Here is a 20,575-nt window from a genome sequence, read left to right as displayed (position 1 = left end):
ATAGATACATTGAATTACTGGATTCACACAGTTTTCCCAAACCCTTCCCATTGATCTGTCTTTTTCTGTGTAACCAATCACAGGTGGGAGCTAACCATAGGTCTTCAGTACACCTACAAAGGCACTATCCTGGCTATCTAGAGAGGCAGCAGTCTTCCAGTCCTTGTTAGGAGCTTAAGAAGGACTCTTGCCAGGTGCTGGTGGTTCTCACCTGTAATCCTAAGTGATAGAGCAATAGTGTTGTCCCCAAAAGCTCAGGGACGACACCTGACCCTGAGTCAGTTCCCCCAGTACTGGCGCAAAAAGATTGAGCCAGCTTTCTGGGCATTTGGGTTGGTGTCAGTTAAAAGGATCAACCTGCACAGTCTATTAGATGAAGTTTCCCAGCTGATTCTCCAGTTGCCTCTCATGTAGTGTGCTTACCAGGCTTCTGAGCCCTGTGAAGTTGTCCTTAGTTTGTTGAAGATTCACTCAAGATCAGCCTAGAGGCAGCTCTGTGTGATGAATTGTCTTCCTTAGTTGTTGAACAATTCCAAGTCGGTGTTCTTCCCAGTATAGCCATTCCTTTAGAACAGGAAATAGCTGCATCCCCCCCCCCCTTTTTTTTTCCATTACCCTTAATCAATGTATTATCTGACATGCTTAGGGTGACAGTATTTGATTACTCTCTAATCAGCTTTGTAAGAAGAGGGATTTCTGGGTAGGGTCACGTCTGAGAATTGGAGCAGTTGCAGTTGTGCTGGCTTTGTGTGCTTGAGGCTTTGTGTGTAGTGTATCACATCATTTCAGCAAGATTTCTTGGCTCTCTGCCTTGTAGGAAAGGCTGACAATACCTCCCTCCTGGGAATTTTATTGAGCTAAGACCCTTGAAAGCCCAGCTGTCATAGTGTGCTCTGTAAACATAAAAAATGACCCTGTTCCTTTTGGATGAGTGTAGGCTGAGGAAGAGCCATGTTCAGAAGGGAGAGGAAGCCCAGAGTCACTAGTGGCAACAAGGCTCACCCTTTTGCCCACAAGGCCACACTACAGAGTTGAGCCTTTGCTGCTCTGTGGTAGAGTGCAGAGGAAAGCAGTGGCTGCCTACTGCTAGTTCTCAGGTGGGGCCTCATTCTTCCTCTTCCTAAAGAGATAGTACAGAGTACAGGAGTGCTGTCTAATGCTCCCATGCATGGTTCCTGGCCTGAACTAATGAAGCAGCCGTATGTGCCCTAATGGCTGTGGCTCCTGTGTTCCCAACACCATAGTGAGATGGTTTTTCAAGTCAGTGATTGTGTGGCTTCTGTCTTCCATCTGAGATTTCTCTGTGCTGCCTTCCCTTCTTTCTGGTAAGCAAGCATTGAAGCAGGTTGGTCGAGCCCCTGCGTTGTAGTCATTTGCCCAGTAGACTGTTGTCTTCTGAGGAAAGGCAGGAAGCCAGTGGGGGGATCGGAAGGCCGCTAAAGCAGAGCATCAAGCAGCAAAGGGCTTTTCATGCCCCACAGAGGAAGAGGGGGTTCAGTAAGTTTCTCAACAAGTCTAAACCCATGGGAGGCAGAGAAGAGTCGCCCCTTCTTTATACTATCTGTAGGTTATGATAATAACCTAACCATGATTTCATTAGGCTGATAATTTTTAGAAAATCATTGACTAGTTTATATGATTCTGTAAATGATCAATGTTTAGGACTATCTGCAGTCAAGATGTGGAAGTGTCTGTGGTTCTCCTTGTAGTAATTTCTCATTGAGAACCTCTGTTTTCTTTGGGGAAGAAGGTACCCAGGGACGCTGTATTGTATGGAAATATTAGTCTCTTCCCAGTCCTCCCTTGAGTATTTGGCAAGAATAATGAATGAGTTTCTAGATATCAGTCAGCATTTGAGTATCTGCCAGGGTGTTAGCATAGTGTTCCAGTCTGACTAATATCAGGCCCAAGGTGTTGTAAGGAACTCTTGCCTGAGCCCTGGCCTTTAAATGGGAACTTTGGTGAGCAGTAAAAAGTTAGCTTTTCATGAGTATATTTAAATTCCACCAATGTTGATCTTTACAGCAAGAAGCCAAACCCAAGCTGTGTTATATAGAGAAATCTCTATTATATTATAGCATTTCAGTGTTGAAGGGGCCTCAGATATAATTCCAGCCTTGCTTTGTAGACTGTTGACCCAGACTTTGTAAGTATTCATTTTGAAAATAGTATGTTATTACTTGGGTAATAGTATCCAGGGAATTGTGGACGTATCCTCTTCTTACATCTCCTGACAGTGGTTAATGACATCTCCTGACATTAGTATACAGTGCATTTTAGGTACAAGAAAGTCTGGTGTCAGTGCATAGCTACTGAGTGTAGCTGGTGACCAGAGGAAATAGTTGGACCTTTTTCTCCTAGTGCAGTCAGATGGCCCACGGTGTTGCTCTTCTTGGGAGTGTGCATTCTGACTCAGGCTACCATGTGGGTGTCTCTTTAGGTGCTTCTTCATTTCTGCACTGTTAAATTTTACCTGGTCCTATCTGTGTTCCACCCTACATCTTAATTTTTTAATTTATTTTAAGGCTTTTTTTTTTTTCCTTCTGTTCAAGGCTGATGCTCACCACTTAAACTGTATTTCCTTTTTGGGCTTAAACATTGTTATTGTAAAGAAGATGTACAGAGGGACTGTAGTTATATAAGTCAGGTAATGAATACATATCTTTTTGGAAAATGTCATTCCTTCCCTCCCTCTCATACAGTTTTACCCTCCTATCCCCACCAACAGCTGTATAGTTCATTTTCAACATAGTGTCTTGTGAGTACCACTGCTATATTTGTTTACTCTTTGTCCCTGTTTCCATGCCCCTCCTTACCATCCCAAAGACAGATATGTGAACAAACAAGACAAAAAGAAAACAAAACACCTCTTGCGCATTTCCTGGAATTTATTTTGATAAATATTATTCTATATGATCAGAGGCACAAATATTATGCCTTTATGCACATTAGGCTTTTTGCTTGTTAATTGGCTATGAGTTTCACAGACTTCACTGCCCAGGATGGATCTGAACCACAATCTTCAGATCTCATCCTCCTGAGTAGTGAGAATTACAGGCGTGAGCCACCAACACCCTGCTTTGCCTATATCATGTTAAGTGGCCACGCATCTTGGTTGGGGCTGCTGTAATAAAATACCATAGAATGAATGGCTTCAACCATAAACATTTACTTCTCAAGATTTTGGAGGCTGAGAAGTTCAAAATCAAGGTCCTAGCAGAGAAGGCCTGGAGGCCTTCTCCCTCATTTGCAGCAGGCTGCCATCCTGCTCTATCCTCACCCTGTGGGGAGGAATGGGGTGACACCTGGGTCTCTTTCTCCTCTCATAGTGTCAGTGACCTTTAAAGGAGGGAGGTTTTCCCCGTGACCTCATCTAAGCCTAGTTGCTCCCCCCAAGACCCTACCTCCAAATACCATGGTATTGAGGATGAGGCCTTTAGGGGAGTAATTTAGAGAGACAAAATGTTCAGCTTCCAGATGTGTGTGATCTGACCACCCAGTGACCTCTCTTTGGGACCTTGAGCCTTTGAGGTGGGTCCCCAGGTGCTGTGCGGTCCTCATTTCCTGATTGCTGCTCATCCCCACCTTTGCTTTCTTTGGTCTTCTTTCCTTCTCCCTCTGCAAATGGCCCTAGAATGATTTTGCCTCCATTTTTAGCTACATTCACAGTTTGCTTTGTCTGTGAATTTGTTCAGATACATGAGTGATATGTCTTCTGGCTGATTGACATTTAAAGTCTGACAGCCTGCATACAGCTGTAGTATAACTAGGAGAAGTTGTGGAGGAAGGCTTGTTAATCGAGGTGTGAACTCTGGGAAGTTCAGTGAGACAATTCTACTCAACCCTAAGCAATGTACCTAGTTAGAAGAAAAACTGCTGTTGTCTTCCTGTCTGTTTACTACTTTGATAGCTTTTGAAGTCTGGACAGTAGAGGATTCCTAAGTGGGTAGAAAAAAAGCCCAAATGGCATTTAGCATGTAAACACTGCCTCAGTCATGCAGGAAGCACAGCCCTGATTTGGGTCCTGCTTTCATGGTAATTGAAAGGCCTGAAACCCAGCTTCCCAGTAGAGAACAAATAGACAGATAAATTGGACCTTCCTTCTTATGGTTTATTGATACTGCTTTGACCAAGTAAAAGGATTACTTACCATAAAAGCTCACATTTATTTTTTTAGGAAGTTGGATATTGGAAAGAAGCGTTAGGAGATAAAAGAAAGAAAAAAGCTAATATCACGGCCTGATATTTAGATTAAAACCCAAGCAAAACAATTAGGTATGTGATGTTTTTCTGTAACTGTTTTCCTTGACACATATAATACCAGACAGACTTGCTTGCTTTTTTTTTTTTTTGGCCCAGATTTGTGCTTAGAAGAAGAATCAGAGCTTCGTTGTAATATATTGCCCTTTCTCATTAGTTGGAAACAAAATATATTTCAATAATGAGGGACAAAGGTCTATACACCTCAGAGTGGTAACAGAGTATTCCTGATTTTGCACAAGTCTTGGTTCCAGCTGAAATCTGTAATTATTTGGGATATGATTATGAGAACCTCAGATTAGCACCATGCCCTGATGCTGTGTAGACACATCCCAGCCGTACCAGGATGTGTCCCATGTCTCCACATTGTCGTGATACATCTTGACATGGTCTGTAGACCTTGTGTGGTGGCTCAGGGACCTGGAGGAGAAAGTGGCCCTGGGATCCTTGCTGTGGCTCTCATCATGTCTAGTGCAAAATTTCTAAGAGAATTCTTTAGTAAAATCCAGATTATCTAACTAGGCAGGCCATGATTTCCTGTCATCAGACAATATCTGGGAAGCATCTTCTGACTGGCTAACAAGGTTAAGTATGTTATACAGCTGAACATAGAACTCAGATTTTCTGACAATATTAAAGTTCCTGTAGTTTTGTGACTTCTTTTCTCCAAGGTCTTTAATGCTTGGTATGAAAACCTCAAAATGATGAGGTTAAACCTTTCCAAAGTTCACACAGCCTGGAGTCAACAAGAGGGAGTGGAGTGCATGTGGCATTTCTAGGCCTGGAAGAGGTCTGATGGAGGGTGTAAAGGAGCTGCAAGCATCAGTGACATTCAGACCGAAGAGAAATATGGTCTACTTCCCTGTCCAGGCTAGCACTGTGTTTCACTGCTACAGCAGGCATAGACAGTGCCTGTTCCTTTTACGTGAAGTGGACCCGGGATCCCAGCTCCCTCTCATCACACGTAGGACCTTGGCTCAGTGACTTCCCATGTAACATGGAGGTGGAGGTATCTCTAAGGCCAACACTCGTTTAGCTCTTTTGCTCATGGCTGGTGCTCTACCATTTGAGCCACATTTCCAGTCTGGCATGTTGCTGGTAGAGATGAAGCTTCATGGACTTTTTGGCATAGGTTGGCTTGAACTGTAATCCTCCGAGTCTCAACTCTCTGGAGTAGTTGGGATTATAGGCATGAGCCACCCACCAGTACCAGCTTCTAAGAGCTTTCTGATGTTATTAGAAGCCTGCAGTCTGAGATACTGAAGTGTTCCACTGTAGTGGCAGGGCTGTCCTGTCTAGAAGTCCATACTGCCTTGCGTGCTCTTTACCTTGTCATATTTTGGACAACTGGAATAGGGAAGAAAGATTTTCGTTATGGCTTTGTCACAACAGTGAGATTTTTACTGAGCAGTGTGTTTGCTTCTGAAAGAAGCTAGTTTATGGGACTGCTGGACAGAGCCAGTCTACTCTCTAGGTTGGTGCCAGTGACCGGTGCAGTAACCTGCCAGTGTGCTTGTCAGTTGACACCATTAGGAGACTCTGTTCAGTATTCACATCACTCTCAAGATGAGCCTCCTGGGTGGAACTCTCACACCAAGAACGAGCACAAGAAGGCTGGAGTTTCTGGCGGACAGTCTCCATACCCTCCTGTGCTCTGGTTGAGTCTGGACATCGTTGTTTGTGTGTAGAGTTTGCTTACTGGCAGTGCCAGTATGGATTGCTAGTGTTGTGAGAAACTTATGTATAACGTGATTTTTAAAAATGAAGTGAATCGTACCTCCAGGTTAGGAAGGCTTCCTCCACCCAAAAAGACAACTTTGATGAATTCTTCAGAAGGAAACAATGATTTTTAACGTAGGAGGAATCAAATCTTGATTGATCTTCCATGTAAGTTTTGAGAATTTTGAATGTCAGATTATCTTCAAGTATGATTCAGGCCATATGGCATGGATGGAAAGACTTGGTGTATCATGAGATACTGACATGGACCCCCAGGAAGCTGCAGCGGATCTGTTAGTCTAGAAGTACCAGGCCTGCTTCAATAGCACTGGCTTAATCATAATATTGCCGTGGTAGAAGTGGGGAGTTTCCAGTGGACCCTTCTCTGGTCCATTTCAGAACAATTTCCTTGTCTGTTTTGGATTAAGTATGGAAAGTATGAAGCAAGCAGAGACCTTAGTAGGGGGGTGCTGGCTCATTTGATTTTCTGAAGCCGAAATTTAAGTCAAACACTTTGCATTTGAATCCTGTTTTTACCACTTTCTTTCATGTAGATTCCTTCCAATATATGGCATTATTTGTAATTCAAGGCATATTAAAGCTAATTTTGACCCCAGTAATTTGAACACTTTGAAGATTCTGTAAAAACTGAAACTCTCCTGGGGAGACAGTCTGAATGAATATTGTGAGGCCATTACTTCTCCTCTTTACCACAGAGCAATGTGCCCTCAAATCTTTAGAATGTGATGGAATCCAATCCTAGAGCTGTGTGTACTTTCTAGAACAGGAGGTGGCGTATGTGAAACCAAATAGCTCCTATTAATAACAAAGTCCAGAACCTGTTTCCCAAGAGGAAGCTTCCAGAGACTTCAGTCTGCACATTAGCTTGTTGGGACCCTCCCTCAAACTTGTTCAGTATGTCACTGAGCCTTACCTTAAAAACACTAGACCAGTACTAATTGGTTTCTTCTTCAGATTATCATGAGTTGTTGAATTTCCCCAGGTATAGAGATTAGCAGGTAGAATTGATTATAAAGGGGCTTACATTGAAAACTGATAGAAAAATTCTGGGTCATTCATCAAATTAGAGGGCTGAAATCAACTGATAGTGGAATTCTATCTGGGAGAAATGTTCTCCATACTCCCAAGAGACCGAAACTCCGAGGAGACTGAGCTGTGCCCTGGCAGCTGCAGGCAAGATCCTGCCCCACAGGCGCGCCCACCACCATGGTTGCAGGATATGAAAACCCCAAAAAGCTCTTGCATTCTTTCCCATTTGCCTTTTCTCCCTGGTCAGTGTGGAAAATGATGTTGGAGAGAAATCACATTGGAGCGTTGATAAGTTGCTTTTTTTTGAAAGGGAGTTGTTTCTATAGCACAGACATTTGGCGAGGAGCATGTTTATTGAAATACACTTTTATAGAAAATATTACAGAACCTGTAATTGAAAGCTTATGGCAGTGTTCTGTGGCGTGATATGTTCTTAATGTTAATTTGTGGATTTGCTTTGAACTCCCTTCTGCTGTTTTTGAACCATTGGCTGAAGGAACATTTTCCAAGAGTCTTTTTAGCTCTAAATGGTGTTGCATGGGTTGGAGTATTTGGTGCTTAAATAACATAGAAATCCAGTTAGACAGAAACTACCTGTCAGTTTTACTAACATTGACCTCTTCTCCCTTTACAAAGGTGGTCTGGTTAATATTTAATGGGCCCCTTATAGATCTTGACAGTCAGAATGGTGTTCCTGGAAACTTGGATCCGTATATATGATTAACAAATGCTACTTCATCAGTATGAGTCAGCTTGTAAAGGCAGGCTGTTGAGGGGAGAGGAACTCTCCCACCACAGGTGCTCTTAGAGTAGTATGACAGAGCTTCTGAGGACCTATGGGAGAGTGATGGACGCCAGTTAGTGCTTACTTCTGCTGCTGTGTTTTTGTTTAAGTAAAGATCCATGAATGCCAGGTGGGCCACCTCCCTCCCCTGCATTGTTAACAGATTCCCCCTCTCAGTCAGCAGGACTAGAAGGCTGAGCTTGCACAGACAAGGAAGAAGGAGAACCGAAGGGAGAGAGGGTGGCTGGAGCCAGGAGGGGCCTGCCAAGCTGTCTTTCCTTTTCATTCCAGAAAGCCCTGTGCATATTGCACTCATTGCAGATTCAGAGGGGGGGGGGTGCGGTGGGGGGGGTGCGGTGGGGGAGGGAGGTGGAGATCGAAACCAAGCCGCTGACATTTTGAAACATTGTCTTTCAAACTTATACTGTCCCTTGCTTACATCGATTTCCCATTTGAGAAATCTGTACAAGAAAACCAAATTTGAGCAAAATTCATTGGTCTAAGATGAGTTGTTAAGGCCAGATTATGCCCCCCCCTTTTCACCCCTAAGAAGCCCTCTGTTTTTATTATAAAGGTGATACATCTCTGTCTTGTATTGGATAGTCATAGGCTCCTACAGTAACCAGCCAAGTAAATCAAGAGCCTGCTCAGAGGCAATATGGATGCTCCAGACACAGCGGGGCCAGTCTTGTGGGGTCACTGGATATCTTCATTTTTATAGCCACTTGCAAGGAACGCATCATTTTGATTGGCTTTGTGTTCTCACTCTCTATTTGTGTGCAGCCTAATGGCTTTAGGTGAGGCCATCTATTTTTCAGATTGTTATTATTACCCTTTGTATCCAGGGCTCGGCCCTTTATATATGGTGGTCACCATTTCATTACCATGAGCTGTAATGTAGCTGACTCGGCAAAGAAAATGTATGCTTTGGAAGAGCATTTTGAGAAGAAATTGATTCAGAAATTCAGAATGAATTACTATTTGTATATTTAGTTAATTCTAAATATGTGTTTGAAAGACCTCACTTAATTTGAGAAGAGAAGAAACATATTGGATGTTATAAATGGTCTCAATCCAAATTCTTAAATTGGCATTTGCATGTTTGAGTGTTTTATTTACATCTGTTCAAACTTGGGATACCTTTCAAAGCTAATTTTATTTTAGAGAGATTGATGACAACTTTAGGACCTAAAATACAAAAGCATGAGTTTGAAAAAGGAAGGTGAAAGTCACTGTCACATATCAAATTAGATAGATGACTTGTTTGACAATGAGTGAGAATAGTTGTTTTTCAAATCAAAAGATCCCTATGGTAGGGGTTGGCACAAGGGTGCTTTCTGTAGTGATAGAAAATTTCTAGATCCTTATTAAGGTCTTGTTCACATAGGCATTTACCTTTGTCAAAACTCTTCAAACTGTACATAAAATGAGTGTGTTATATTTTGAACAAACTTTATGTTGAAAAAGTATATTTTTAAAAAGGCTTGTTTGGTTTAGAACCAGGCAATGACATTTCTCTTTTCCAACGGAAAAGTGGAAATACGACAGTCGAATGATGTCTCCCAAGTAACCTCCAAGCTCAGCATTTTGTCCAGGAATAAAGGGAAGGATGCTGGCACAGAGCCTGTGTAAGGGATGCAGCTTCTCGCCTGGTGCATCCTTCTAGCCATGTGCATGTGGAAACCAACTGGACTCCTCTATCACTCCTTCCAGTGAGCCCCTAAGCCTTTGCACATTGTTGTCAGATATATTCATGAGCTTGTTCCAGTGACTGATATTTGTGCCTTACCCATCAAATAAGGCAGCCCTGGAGAAGGGACTAGATGCTTACTCACTGTATGTTGAGGCTTCCTGGTTTATAGTAATAGACTGTTTGTATTATAAGTAAGGCATGGTAATAGCAGGAGTTCCTCAGAACCATCTTTATATCCAAGGAAAGCCTTTGGATCTTTATTCTTTTGTATTGTCAGGGTTAATGTATATAGAGGGGTTACAATTACATTCATCAGATAGTGGGTGCCTTACTCCTTGCATATTGATACTCCTCATGTTTTTGTCCCCCTTTGCCTGCCCCATCCCCTCCCAATCATCTTGTTTCTCCCCCTTTCCTTCCCTATTTCAATTAAACATATATACAGTATACCAGGTAACAAAGTCAGATACAGTAACCACATGAGATTCACCATAACAGGGAAAAAAGAGAAAAGAAATAACATAGTACATTAAGAATAACAATCACAGAGATAAACCTTTTGTTTTCATAGCCTAGAGTTCATTTTGTTTAGTCTTATCCTATATATATATCATACGTACATAGCTTTTGAGCTATTGTGATCCTCTGCTAGGAGAGTCCTAGATATGTACTAATTATTACAATTGAAGGAAACCATGGAGCCAGTGTTCCTTTGGGTCTGGCTTATTTCACTTAATGTGATTTTTTTCCAAGTTTTTCCATTTCCTTATGAATGGGGCGATGTCATTCTTTCTGATGGTAGCATAGAATTCCATTGTATATAAGTACCACATCTTGATCCAGTCATCTACTGAGGGGCATCTGAGTTGGTTCCATATCTTCACTATGGTAAATAATGCTGCAGTGAACATCGTTGTGCTAGTAAGTTTAGTATGCCCTTGTTTCTGGGTGTTTCGGTAAATGCCAAGGAGTGGAATTGCTAGGTCATAAGAGAGCTCTGTGTTTAGTCTTTTGAGGAATCACCATACTGCTTTCCAGAGTGGCTGAACAAGTTTATACTCCCCCGAACAGTGTAGTAGAGCTCCCTTCTGGCTACATCCCTGCCAGCATCTGTTGTTATTAGATTTCTTGATAATGGCCATTCTAACCAGAGTGAGGTAGAATCTCAGTTGTTTTGATTTGCATTTCTTTTATGGCCAGAGATGTGGAGGATTTCTTCATGTGTCTATAGGCCTTTTTTTTTTTTTTTTTTTTTTTTTTTTTGGTGGGTCATGGGGCTTGAACTCTTGCCTGGGTTCTGTCCCTGAGGTCTTCAGCTCAAGGCTATTGCTCTACTCTTGAGCCAAGCCCCACTTCCTGTTTTTGTTTTTGTTTTTGTTTCTAGTGGTTAATTGGGGATAAGAGTCTCAGGTCCTTTTGTGTCTGGGCTGGCTTTGAACCTTAATCCTCAGATTTCAGCCTCCTTCGTAGTTAGGATTACAGGCATGAGCCACTGTGCCTGGCTATAGGCCATTGTTATTTCTTCTTCAGAGAAGTTTCTCTTTAAGTCTTTAGCCCATTTTCTTTTCTTTTTTTTTTTTTTTTTTTGGCCAGTCCTCTGGCTTGAACTCAGGGCCTTAGCTCTGTCCTTGGGCTTTCCTCAAGGTTAGCACTCTACTACTTGAGCCACAGAACCACTTTTGGCTTTTTCTATGTATGTGGTACTGAGGAATTGAACTTGGGTCTTCGTGCGTGCTAGGCAAGCACTCTACCAATAGGCTGAACTCCTGGCCCTTTAGCCCACTTTTTAATGGGATGGTTGTTTCTTTGAGGATTTGTTTTTGAGAGATTTGATTTTTTTTTGATATGTAGGTATATTTTAGATATGAGGCCTTGTCGTATAAGCCTTTGGATCTTATTAACAAAATGGCACAGGTTAAAAATATTTGTGTAAGACCTATATGAATAAGAGTGAAAAAGTAAAGAAGAAAGAAAAAGAATACCCAATTTCTAACTAGGATTTAGAAATATTAGTGTTCTCTGAAGCATCTTTTTTTTTTTTTTTTTAAGTCTGCCTATAGTATAGCCTCTTTTGTTGTTAGTTTTACCATATAATAAGGTTCTTCTGCTATGTTATCTACTTGCCTGGTCCAGTTCTCATAAGCTTTGATGGGATGTACCCGTCATCTGTGATGTTGTGATACACACCTCATATAGCTTCATCTAGTAATCTCCTCAAGAAGAAATTCCTTGAAGCAGCATGTTAGATATTTGAAATAACCTGGGGTGTGGTAAGGGGTAAGGCTATCAAGTATTGACAGTTCCTGCCTTTGTCCCACACTTTCCAAGTGCCCATTTCCTCCTTTTTCTTCCCTGCAGTTGCAGTACCATGCAGGTCTAGCATCAGGCCTCCTGAATCAGCAGTCTCTGAAGCGCTCTGCCAATCAGATGGGCGTGTCTGCCAAGCGCCGACCGAAATCTCAGCCTACCACGCTGGTCCTCCCACCACAGTGAGTAAGGGGCTTCAGAAGGGGTCTTGGTCCTGATGAACAATGTTTTGTACTTGTTTTAGGCCTGTCAAAATGATACTTTTACAACACAATTTCTTTCTTTTGGAAAACATAAGTTATGGAACTGCAGTTCATAGTTGACATATTGTCTGAGGCAGCTTTTGCACCTAGCCCCTAGCTTGTCCAAGGATATACAGCTGTGAGCCCCTAGGGGATCAGCTAGGACTGGGTTCTCCTGCTAAGGAGAATCATGGAGCTTTCTCTTCCTCGTAGCAGCAACATCAGGGACAGTGAGGGCCTAGCAGCTTGCTGACCTGTCATAGATGTGTGTATCATGCCCCTATCACTTCCAGAACCCTGAGACTTTGTCTTCACATGCCCAGTCTCACTCCTGCATCCAACCCTAGCATCCTTCTGAATGCTGTTCATTTTTGCTAGGGCATGATGATATGTGCCTGTGACCCTAGCATTGAGAGGTCAAGTCTTGGACTACATAGTGAGACCACAAAAATAATTTTGCCTATCCTTGATAGGCATGCATCATCTTTTGTACGTCTGTGTGCCTGTGTGTGCCTGTGTGTGCACGCGCGCACATACTTAGAATTGAGTGTACCTCAGAGCCTTGTCCTGCTAAGCTCACGGAGCTACACTTATAAGGCCAGCATATCAGCTTTTATTTTTTATTGTAATTAATAGAAGGGTTACATGATATTTGCCAGATAGATGGTGCATTAATTCCCATACATTGATACCCTTTCACATGACTTGGTCCCCATTTCCCTCCCCCCCCCACCCCTCATCTTGTTTTCCCCTGTTCCCTATCCAATTTCAAATAACCAAATACAAATATATCCGATATATCAGGTAACAAAGTGAGATACTGTAACAATATGAGATAACCAAGGGACAGCAAAAGTGATGAGAGATAACATAGTACCTTAAGAACAACAATCATTCATTATATGGCTTATGTTTACATCATAAGCTTTTTTATTTTTAATTCAACTGAGTATCTGTTAGATTCATCTAGGCTAATTTTTCCTTTTCACTGCTGTGTAATCAGTCCTTGCTTATAGTTTTTCTGTCAGCATGCACACTTCCCTGTGAGGGACCATACTCTCTAAAGCCTGGGTTTGAACTTGGGACATACTCCCTAGCCTGTACCATTTTCTTCTTGTACTTTTTTTTGTCCTTAGTTACAGACTTTTTACCTCTTTGGTCCAAGGGATCATTTGCATATAAGACTTGATTGTTTGCCTTCACATGAGATCCCATTTTGCTTTTTTGATTGACAAGTACTTGTGCCTGTTGTGTGCCTGGGAATGGTTGTATGACAGTCATGAGCTAGATGGACATGGTTCCTAGCACCATAACTTCCAGTTAGTCTTAATGCCAGCAAGGGAATAATAGGAATAAAGTGTGGGAAGGGAGGGACCCTGTTTAAGTAGGTTGGCCAAAGAAAACCTCTCTGAGCAGAGACTTGGGAAGGAGAGGGGAAAAGCAACGTCCCTTCCCTTCTCTAGCCAGCTGGTACTCATCTGCCACCATTTTTGTGATTGTCATACTTCTTGCAGATTTTGTGCTTCCTTCCTGGACAGACTCTTCCCCCCCCCCCGCCCCCCCCCACACACTGGGCTTCTCTGCTGTGTGCATGCCAGGGGCTGTATTTTATTTTATTTTTATTTTTATTTTTATTTTTATTTTTATTTTCTAGTCCTGGGACTTGAACTCGGGGCCCGAGCACTATCCTTGGACACTTTTTTTTTTTCTTTTTTGCTTAAGGCTAGCTCTCTGACACTTGAGCCACAGCACCACTTCCGGCTTTTTTTCAGTATGTGGTACTGAGGAACCAAACTCAGGGCTTCATGCATGTTAGATGAGCACACTACGACTAGGCTATTCTCCTGGCCCTGTATTTTATTTTATTGAAGCTGAGGCAAGGTCTTATACTCAGTTGTGGCTTAGTCTTTACATTTTGACTTGATGTTTCTGCACATCAGTGTTCAGCTCTCTGAAGCCTGGCGGGCCTCGTAACCTGTCATTTTCCCTGCATGGGTTGTCTTCTGAGTCGATGTTTGGCGAGAAGCAAAAGACTTTCTAACAGTCCCATAAGACTGGAGCCAAAAGTGTTTGTTGCTAACTCTCTCTTGACAAAAGTCAGTTCTCAGTCCATCTGTTCACCATTTGTTAATTTGCATTGGCTTGAAACCTGTTTACAGGTGACATGCTATTATGAGGACACTTAGAAACTATTTTAAGCACCATACAATCAACAATCACCGGTATGATGCAAGGGGTGGGGGGAGTAGGAAGGGAGGGAGAAAGGTATTCACAGCTATCATTAGAAATTTATAATAGATCACTCAGAACACTTACTTTAAAAGAGAAAAGTGGACACTATATCTGAAGAATACAATGATGAAATCACTTTCTATTCTTAGTAGACCATCGTCTGCTGCTTTCTTAACTCACTGAGCCTTGTGGGCTCTCCTGGATCCAGCAGACTGCTCCTTAGTGCACAGGGTCTGCCCCCAGAAGCCTACCAGTGCATGTGTCTTGAGCACTGACTGTGTGTCACTCACTGTATTGATATTGGCTGTGACAGAGTTGCTAGGCTAATTGGGGTCATTTTTTTAGGTTAGGAAATAGAACATTAGTAATGTATGTGTATAATGTAGATTAAAGAAAATCTTAATGATAACAAATCATCCTATGAAAGTTACCGTGGATATTGTTCTAGATTTTTTCCATTAATGTATAATTTTTAATAACCAAACTTTCCACAAAGGATTTTATTGTAATATTGTTCTATCCTAATGTATTACTAAATTTAGCTCATAATGTAAGGCAGCATAATTTGATCTATGGAATATTGAACTTGTGTTTTAATACTGATGCTATGGTTGTATGCTATGAAAGATTCCTAACTATACAATGTTTATTATAAGCATATGACCATAATTAACTTTGTCATAGGAAATCCTTTGGCTCTCCTATGAAACACCCAGATCCTTTAGTTTGCTACCTTAATTAGTTGTCACTGCATAACTACCCCCAAACTTTGTATTTTTTCATCAGCAAGCATTTTCTGCCATGGTGTCTGGGAGTAGGTGTATGGACTATTCTGCCTCATTATCTCTCTTGAGGGCCATGATCACCTGAAGACCTAGGGTGCTCACTGGCCTGCAAGCCAGCTGGTGCAGCTGTGTGTCCTCTCTCAGCTGGCCTCTTTATAGGCCACAAGACATTATGACTGGCAAGCTAAGAGAATGAGAGCCACCAGGTGGAGGTTGCTCTCTTGATGACCTACCCTGAGAAAAGTGTGTTTCAGCCAGGCCCTGTGGCTCATGCCTGTAATCATAGCTATTTAGGAAATGGAGATCCCAGATCATGGTTTGAGGCCAGTTTGAGCCTGAAAGTTTGTAAGACTTCATATCGGCTAATGTCTGAGTGTGCTGGTGCCTATGTGTATTCTAAGTTAAGGGGCTGCTGTGATATGTGCCTGCCATCCAGTAATAAGAGGAAGCACAAATAGGAGGTTCCAAGTCCAGGCTAGTCTGGGAATCAGATGAGACCCTATTTTGAGAATAACCAATACAGACAAGGACTGGTAGAGTGGGGCTGGTGGTAGAGTGCCTACCTAGTAGTAAGCCCAAGGTCCTTAATTCAGTCCCCAGTACTGCCAAACCAAGCCAGCGCAAAAAGTCACAGAGCCTCTTTTTTCCCACTGCGTTCATTGAAATGAGTTGCTAAGTGTAATTGCCGTGGTGTGTGGGGAGAAGTATCAAAGACAGTACACTCACTGCGGCCTCTCCACGAGGAGGAACTATACCCCTGTCACACTCATTGTGTCCTGTTCACAAGGGGACCATACTCCCTGTTGCACTCATTGTGTCCTTTCCATGAGGGGACCATACTTCCTGTCGCACCCACTCCCCTGGGGCTTCAGGATCTGAATGACAGCCCTCAACATGGCTGTTGACTTGATTTGGGAGTTTCTGAAAGAGGTACTGTTTCTGCCGCACCCCACACATTGGCTACCAAGCAGCCATGAACTTGCAGGGCTGGTAATGTTGGTCCCCACAAACTTGCAGGGCGCATGGCGTTTGTCTGGACAACTGACTCCTTCCTCTGATGTGTGTCCTCTGATGTGTGCCACTCTGTTCTTGAAAGGCAGAGGCTCCTGTTGTCCCCAGGAATCATGGGAGCAAGGAAGCCACACCTTCTACCCTCTGTGAAGCGACCGATGAGTGGGAGCCTGTTGGGTCATTGATGTCTCACAGGTGAGGCAGGTGCTTGCCTGCCATGCTCATGGAGCTGCCAGACCCTTCCCTTAGCTTCCCAGCTGGCCATGATATCATTGACTCTTTTGTTGCTCATTTTTGAGACCTCGCTCACCTCCCTCCCCCACCCCTAAACCACCCAGATGTGAAATTCCAGGATTTTACAGTTTCATTACCAAAACTCATTTGCATAATGACTCCAAACACACAGCCGTGTAAGACCTTGGTTTTCTTCTTGGTTGCTTGGGTCTTGCTTTGCCCCTGGAATTGTTTATATTTTGCTGAGGGCAGAATTTGATTATATGGTTATTGATGCATATAGTGGTAGAAGCCAAAGTCTGATCTCCATTGGCTAGAGTTCATTGTAAGCCAGGTTTCTTCGGTGGAAATGTGGAGTCCTGCAAGTTTACAGGGACAAGCACACTGGCTCACTCAGAGCACATGCTTTTTTTTTTTTTTTTTTGCCAGGCCTGGGCTTGAGCTCAGGGCCTGAGCTCTGTCCTTGGATTTTTCTCAAGGCTAGAGCTCTACCACTTGAGCCACAGCACCACTTCTGGCTTTTTGCTACGTATGTGGTACCAAGGAATCGAACCCGGGTCTTCGTGCATGCTAGGCAAGCATTCTGTCACTCGGCCAAACTCCCGGCCCAGCACATGCTTTTTTTGTGCCCATGTCCCATACAAGCTATGGGACTGTGCAGCTCCAAGCTTCCTGAGTTTTGGAAAAAAGTCATTGGGACTTTGGGTGGAAATTCACCGACTCCTTCTTTCCCCTACTGGCAAGTATTAAGTAACAATATTCATTAAATACCACAGAGAGGCTATGTAATAAAGAAATAATCCTCAGACTAGGTGGCTATAGCTCTCCAGAAGAGACGAAATTGAGAATATAATTAAAGATTAAAACATTGTTTGCATTCTAGAACATGGAGAAATCTTTTCTCTGCATTGCGGGACCACATTAATAAGGAAGAGATCAGTTTCCAATAACTGGCCCTGCAAAGCTCATTATTAACAGCATCACGTGCAAGCTTCTGACTCAATGCTTCTTTGTTTTTCTTCTCCCAAGACTGATGCTGTCTCCAGGACAGTTGGGTCCCCAAACAACTTGTCCTTACCTGCATGGTGCCTGGAGTTTGAACAGGGAAGTTTAGTAGCAAGAGCTTACCCAGATGAGGCCTTAAACCCTGCTGTTTCCTATAGCCTCTCTTTTGGCCAGTCATTTTCAGAGTGTTGATGTCAGCTCATGTGTGTGAACAGGTTAAGACTGGTAAGATGTATACCATCAAGCTTTCAATTGTGGCTGGTAAAGGGACATAGGGACTGAAAGAAAACCTATAAGGTCAGTATTTGGCCACTTGAGCTTGAAGTCAGCCTGGGCTCCAGCAAGGACAAGAAGAGTCCAGATTGTGTTGTAAAAGTTTAACTGCTCATACCTCTCTTTTCTCTCTCTGCTTTTGGTTGCTGTTGACGCTGGCTCATTTCTCGCTGGCCTTGTTTGAGGCCAAGCGTATGAAACAGACCCGTGACCAAGGCTCTCCAGTGCTACTTTCCCTGCATTGCTCTTTGACTTCTCAGTTGAGGGCCTGGAGAAAACACACCTGTATACTGGCTGAAATGTCCTGTTTCGTGTGTTTATGTGTTTGTGGCATTGGCAGGTAGAAGAAGAAAGAGTGTCTTTCATTGATGAGGAAGGAAAACAATGCTTGGGCCTGGGCAGAAAGAACGCTTCCTTCTCCCTCCTCACTCCCCACTTATGCAAGGCTTTCACTAATACCCTGCCATCTCATTTGCCCTTTTCTGCTTGTGTCTGGATTCTGCAGCACTTTTACTGCTTGTGGCTGAACAAGCAAGTCTAGAAGGTCAGCTTCTTTCCATGTGCTTGCCTTGGCTGACGAGGCCCAGAGCATCTTTTCGCAAGATATTCCAGACGTGTTCACGGGGCTGGGAAGTATTAACATCAGGTTTTTAAGTAGCCAGGAGTCAGAGGCCATTTGGACAGACTGTAGTGAAGCTATTGGTAAGACTTGGGGCTGCAGGCATCTCCTTGCTGGTCTGCCTACCTGTCCAGTGGGAATGGAGAGTTGGCTCTGGGGCTTTCACAAAGGAAGGGCCTGGAAGGCAAGCCTAGTGAGCCTGGAAGCGTGCTACCATGGGGAAAGCAGGCCCCGGGGGCTCTGGAGCAGGACTGCAATGTGGAAAGTGGTATATTAGGAAGATTAATCAAGTGGCAGTTGCAGATAAATAAGATGGTGTTTTGTAGCTGTTTAAAAGATAATTGGTTCATGTTACTTATCCTCATCCCCTTTCTTTGGGCAGGAGGAAAATCTCAGAGAAATAAATGAGGGATCCCTCATCAATATTAATGTAACAATCTGTCTATGGAGAATAAATATAGGGACATTTTGTTTTAAGTGCTCTATATCGTGTGCTTCATTAGCATATATGTTGTGAACACTACTTTTTTCCCCTTGAGAGAAACATGTTGTGTTCAGCTAATAGCCACAGATCAAGATCTGTAGCTTATTGGGGTTGCAGTCCTTCAGATAGACAGCAGAACATTGCTCTCCTGCTTCAGCCAGGGGGCTTCTTGGTTCCCCCACGCTTAGAGGTGCTGGCCTGTGGCAAGATGCCAGAAGTCACCTGGTCCTTAGGCTTCCTGCTGCCTGGGTGTGGGTGTGCATGCATATGCATGTATGTGTGCTTCTCCCAGACTAGGTGTGTGGCTGTCCAGACCAGGAGGCTAACGGTGCAGGAAGCCCTGCACACAAACAGAGGGGATGGTGAAAACTCTGCCAGAAGCAGAGTTCCTGTAATCCTTGAGTGAAATGAGGGAGCAGATCAGATTCACCAAAAAATACCTTCTTTTCTCCTATGTGCAAGGTAGTATGGTTAGGCAGTCATTAATTGTTGGAGCTGGGTAATGAGGGATGTGGTAGTGGGATGTACTAATGTAACTATATAGTAATACAGTGTTTATCTATGTTTGTATGCATTTATTCCCGTCTGTGGAAATGTGAATGATGGAAACCACAAATAGCACTGAATCTTACATGTACCATGCTTTTTTCTATGTCTACACATCTGTGATAAAGCTTAATTCATAAATTACCCACAGTAATAGACTAACAATACAAGATTAACATGACTTTTTCCTTCAGTTTCACAGAAGACATTCTTGCCACAGATGTTAGCAACCTCAGCATGCTCTTTTTTCTTTTCCCCTTATTAAGTTGAGAACTTTCATGATTCCTCTTGAAGGAAGCCTTTTAGCCTCTCGGGCACAGTGAATTGCCATTCTCACTGCATCTTGGGATCATTAGTAAGTAAAATCAGGGTAACTTAAGCACATACTATAACTGTCCATCCACCAAGACTGACTGATGGCAATTGACCCAACAGAATGCACAAGAATACTTTCATGGTAAAAATGTTTTTGAAAATACAGACCTAGAGCTTAGATTGTAGTTGAAGAACTCAAACTTTGATAATCAGCAGTGTAGTGTCACTAGAAGTTAATTGTGACAGAGATCCAGAGTAAGATAGAAGAGATGCTGGTGACTGGCCTGCTGTCCTGCCTCTGTGTCCCCTGATCCTGCTCACCTCATACTTGCAGCTCTCAGCATTTGGCTCTGGTCCTTGCCTTGGTCTCAGCTGCCCTGGCTTATGTTGGTCTCAGACCCATTGTGACATAGACTGAAATTTAAAAGTCAGTGTCTTTCGTAGTTACTGAATCAAAGAGAAGTTACATAAAGTAGAAAAGTGTAATAAAGAACCCAACTATTCGGTACTGAATTGAATGTGGCAGCCTGAAGACTCAGTTTAAAAATGATATTCCATCACACCTTGTAATTGCGTTTCTCCTTTATAAGGTGATTTTATCCAGGAAGGCTGCCTTGGTGTGGTTATTAGATCACTCTGGCCATTACTAACTAGGCAAAGGAAGAAAGGCTGGGTGTTTGTGTAGTACAGCCCATTAACTAGAAGCTGGATCTTTTTTGAAAATCCCTTTTTGCATAACAAAGAGTCGGAGCTTTAGGACTGTTCATATTTCACATCTTGACATCCCCAGCCCTAGCTCATGGCAAACAAAACTCTTTTAATCTTTCTGTTCTTTCCTGGAATGGAAAGTCGTGGAGTCTCCTGATAATATTTCCTTCTCTCTCTTTCTCTGCCTTGTAGGCTCTTATTCATCCATAGATGTCAGTCCAGAAAGCCCTTACTTAGTGTTATAAGTGATGGAGAAGTCATGGGCCAGGGTCTCTGTTCTTTTGTGCTAAAGATTCCAGAAACTCCTG

General features: G+C 42.9%; 1 protein-coding gene across 3 annotated transcripts in view; it reads left to right on the top strand.

The window, feature by feature from the left end:
* Med27 (mediator complex subunit 27) overlaps positions 1-20,575 on the top strand; it is a 180,348-nt gene that overhangs the window by 58,447 nt on the left and 101,326 nt on the right. For all 3 annotated transcript variants that reach the window (XM_090330848.1, XM_090330849.1, XM_090330850.1), the window contains one exon: positions 11,865-11,995. In XM_090330848.1, the coding sequence (XP_090186974.1) occupies positions 11,865-11,995 (131 nt within the window). The remainder of the gene's footprint in view (positions 1-11,864; positions 11,996-20,575) is intronic.

The sequence above is a fragment of the Megascapheus bottae genome, chromosome 3 (assembly GCF_031878675.1).
Source record: "Megascapheus bottae isolate mThoBot1 chromosome 3, mThoBot2.hap1, whole genome shotgun sequence".
NCBI classification, from domain to species: domain Eukaryota; kingdom Metazoa; phylum Chordata; class Mammalia; order Rodentia; family Geomyidae; genus Megascapheus; species Megascapheus bottae.
The sequence above is the reverse complement of the archived record's forward strand: the minus strand, read 5'-3'. Positions and strand labels throughout refer to the sequence as shown.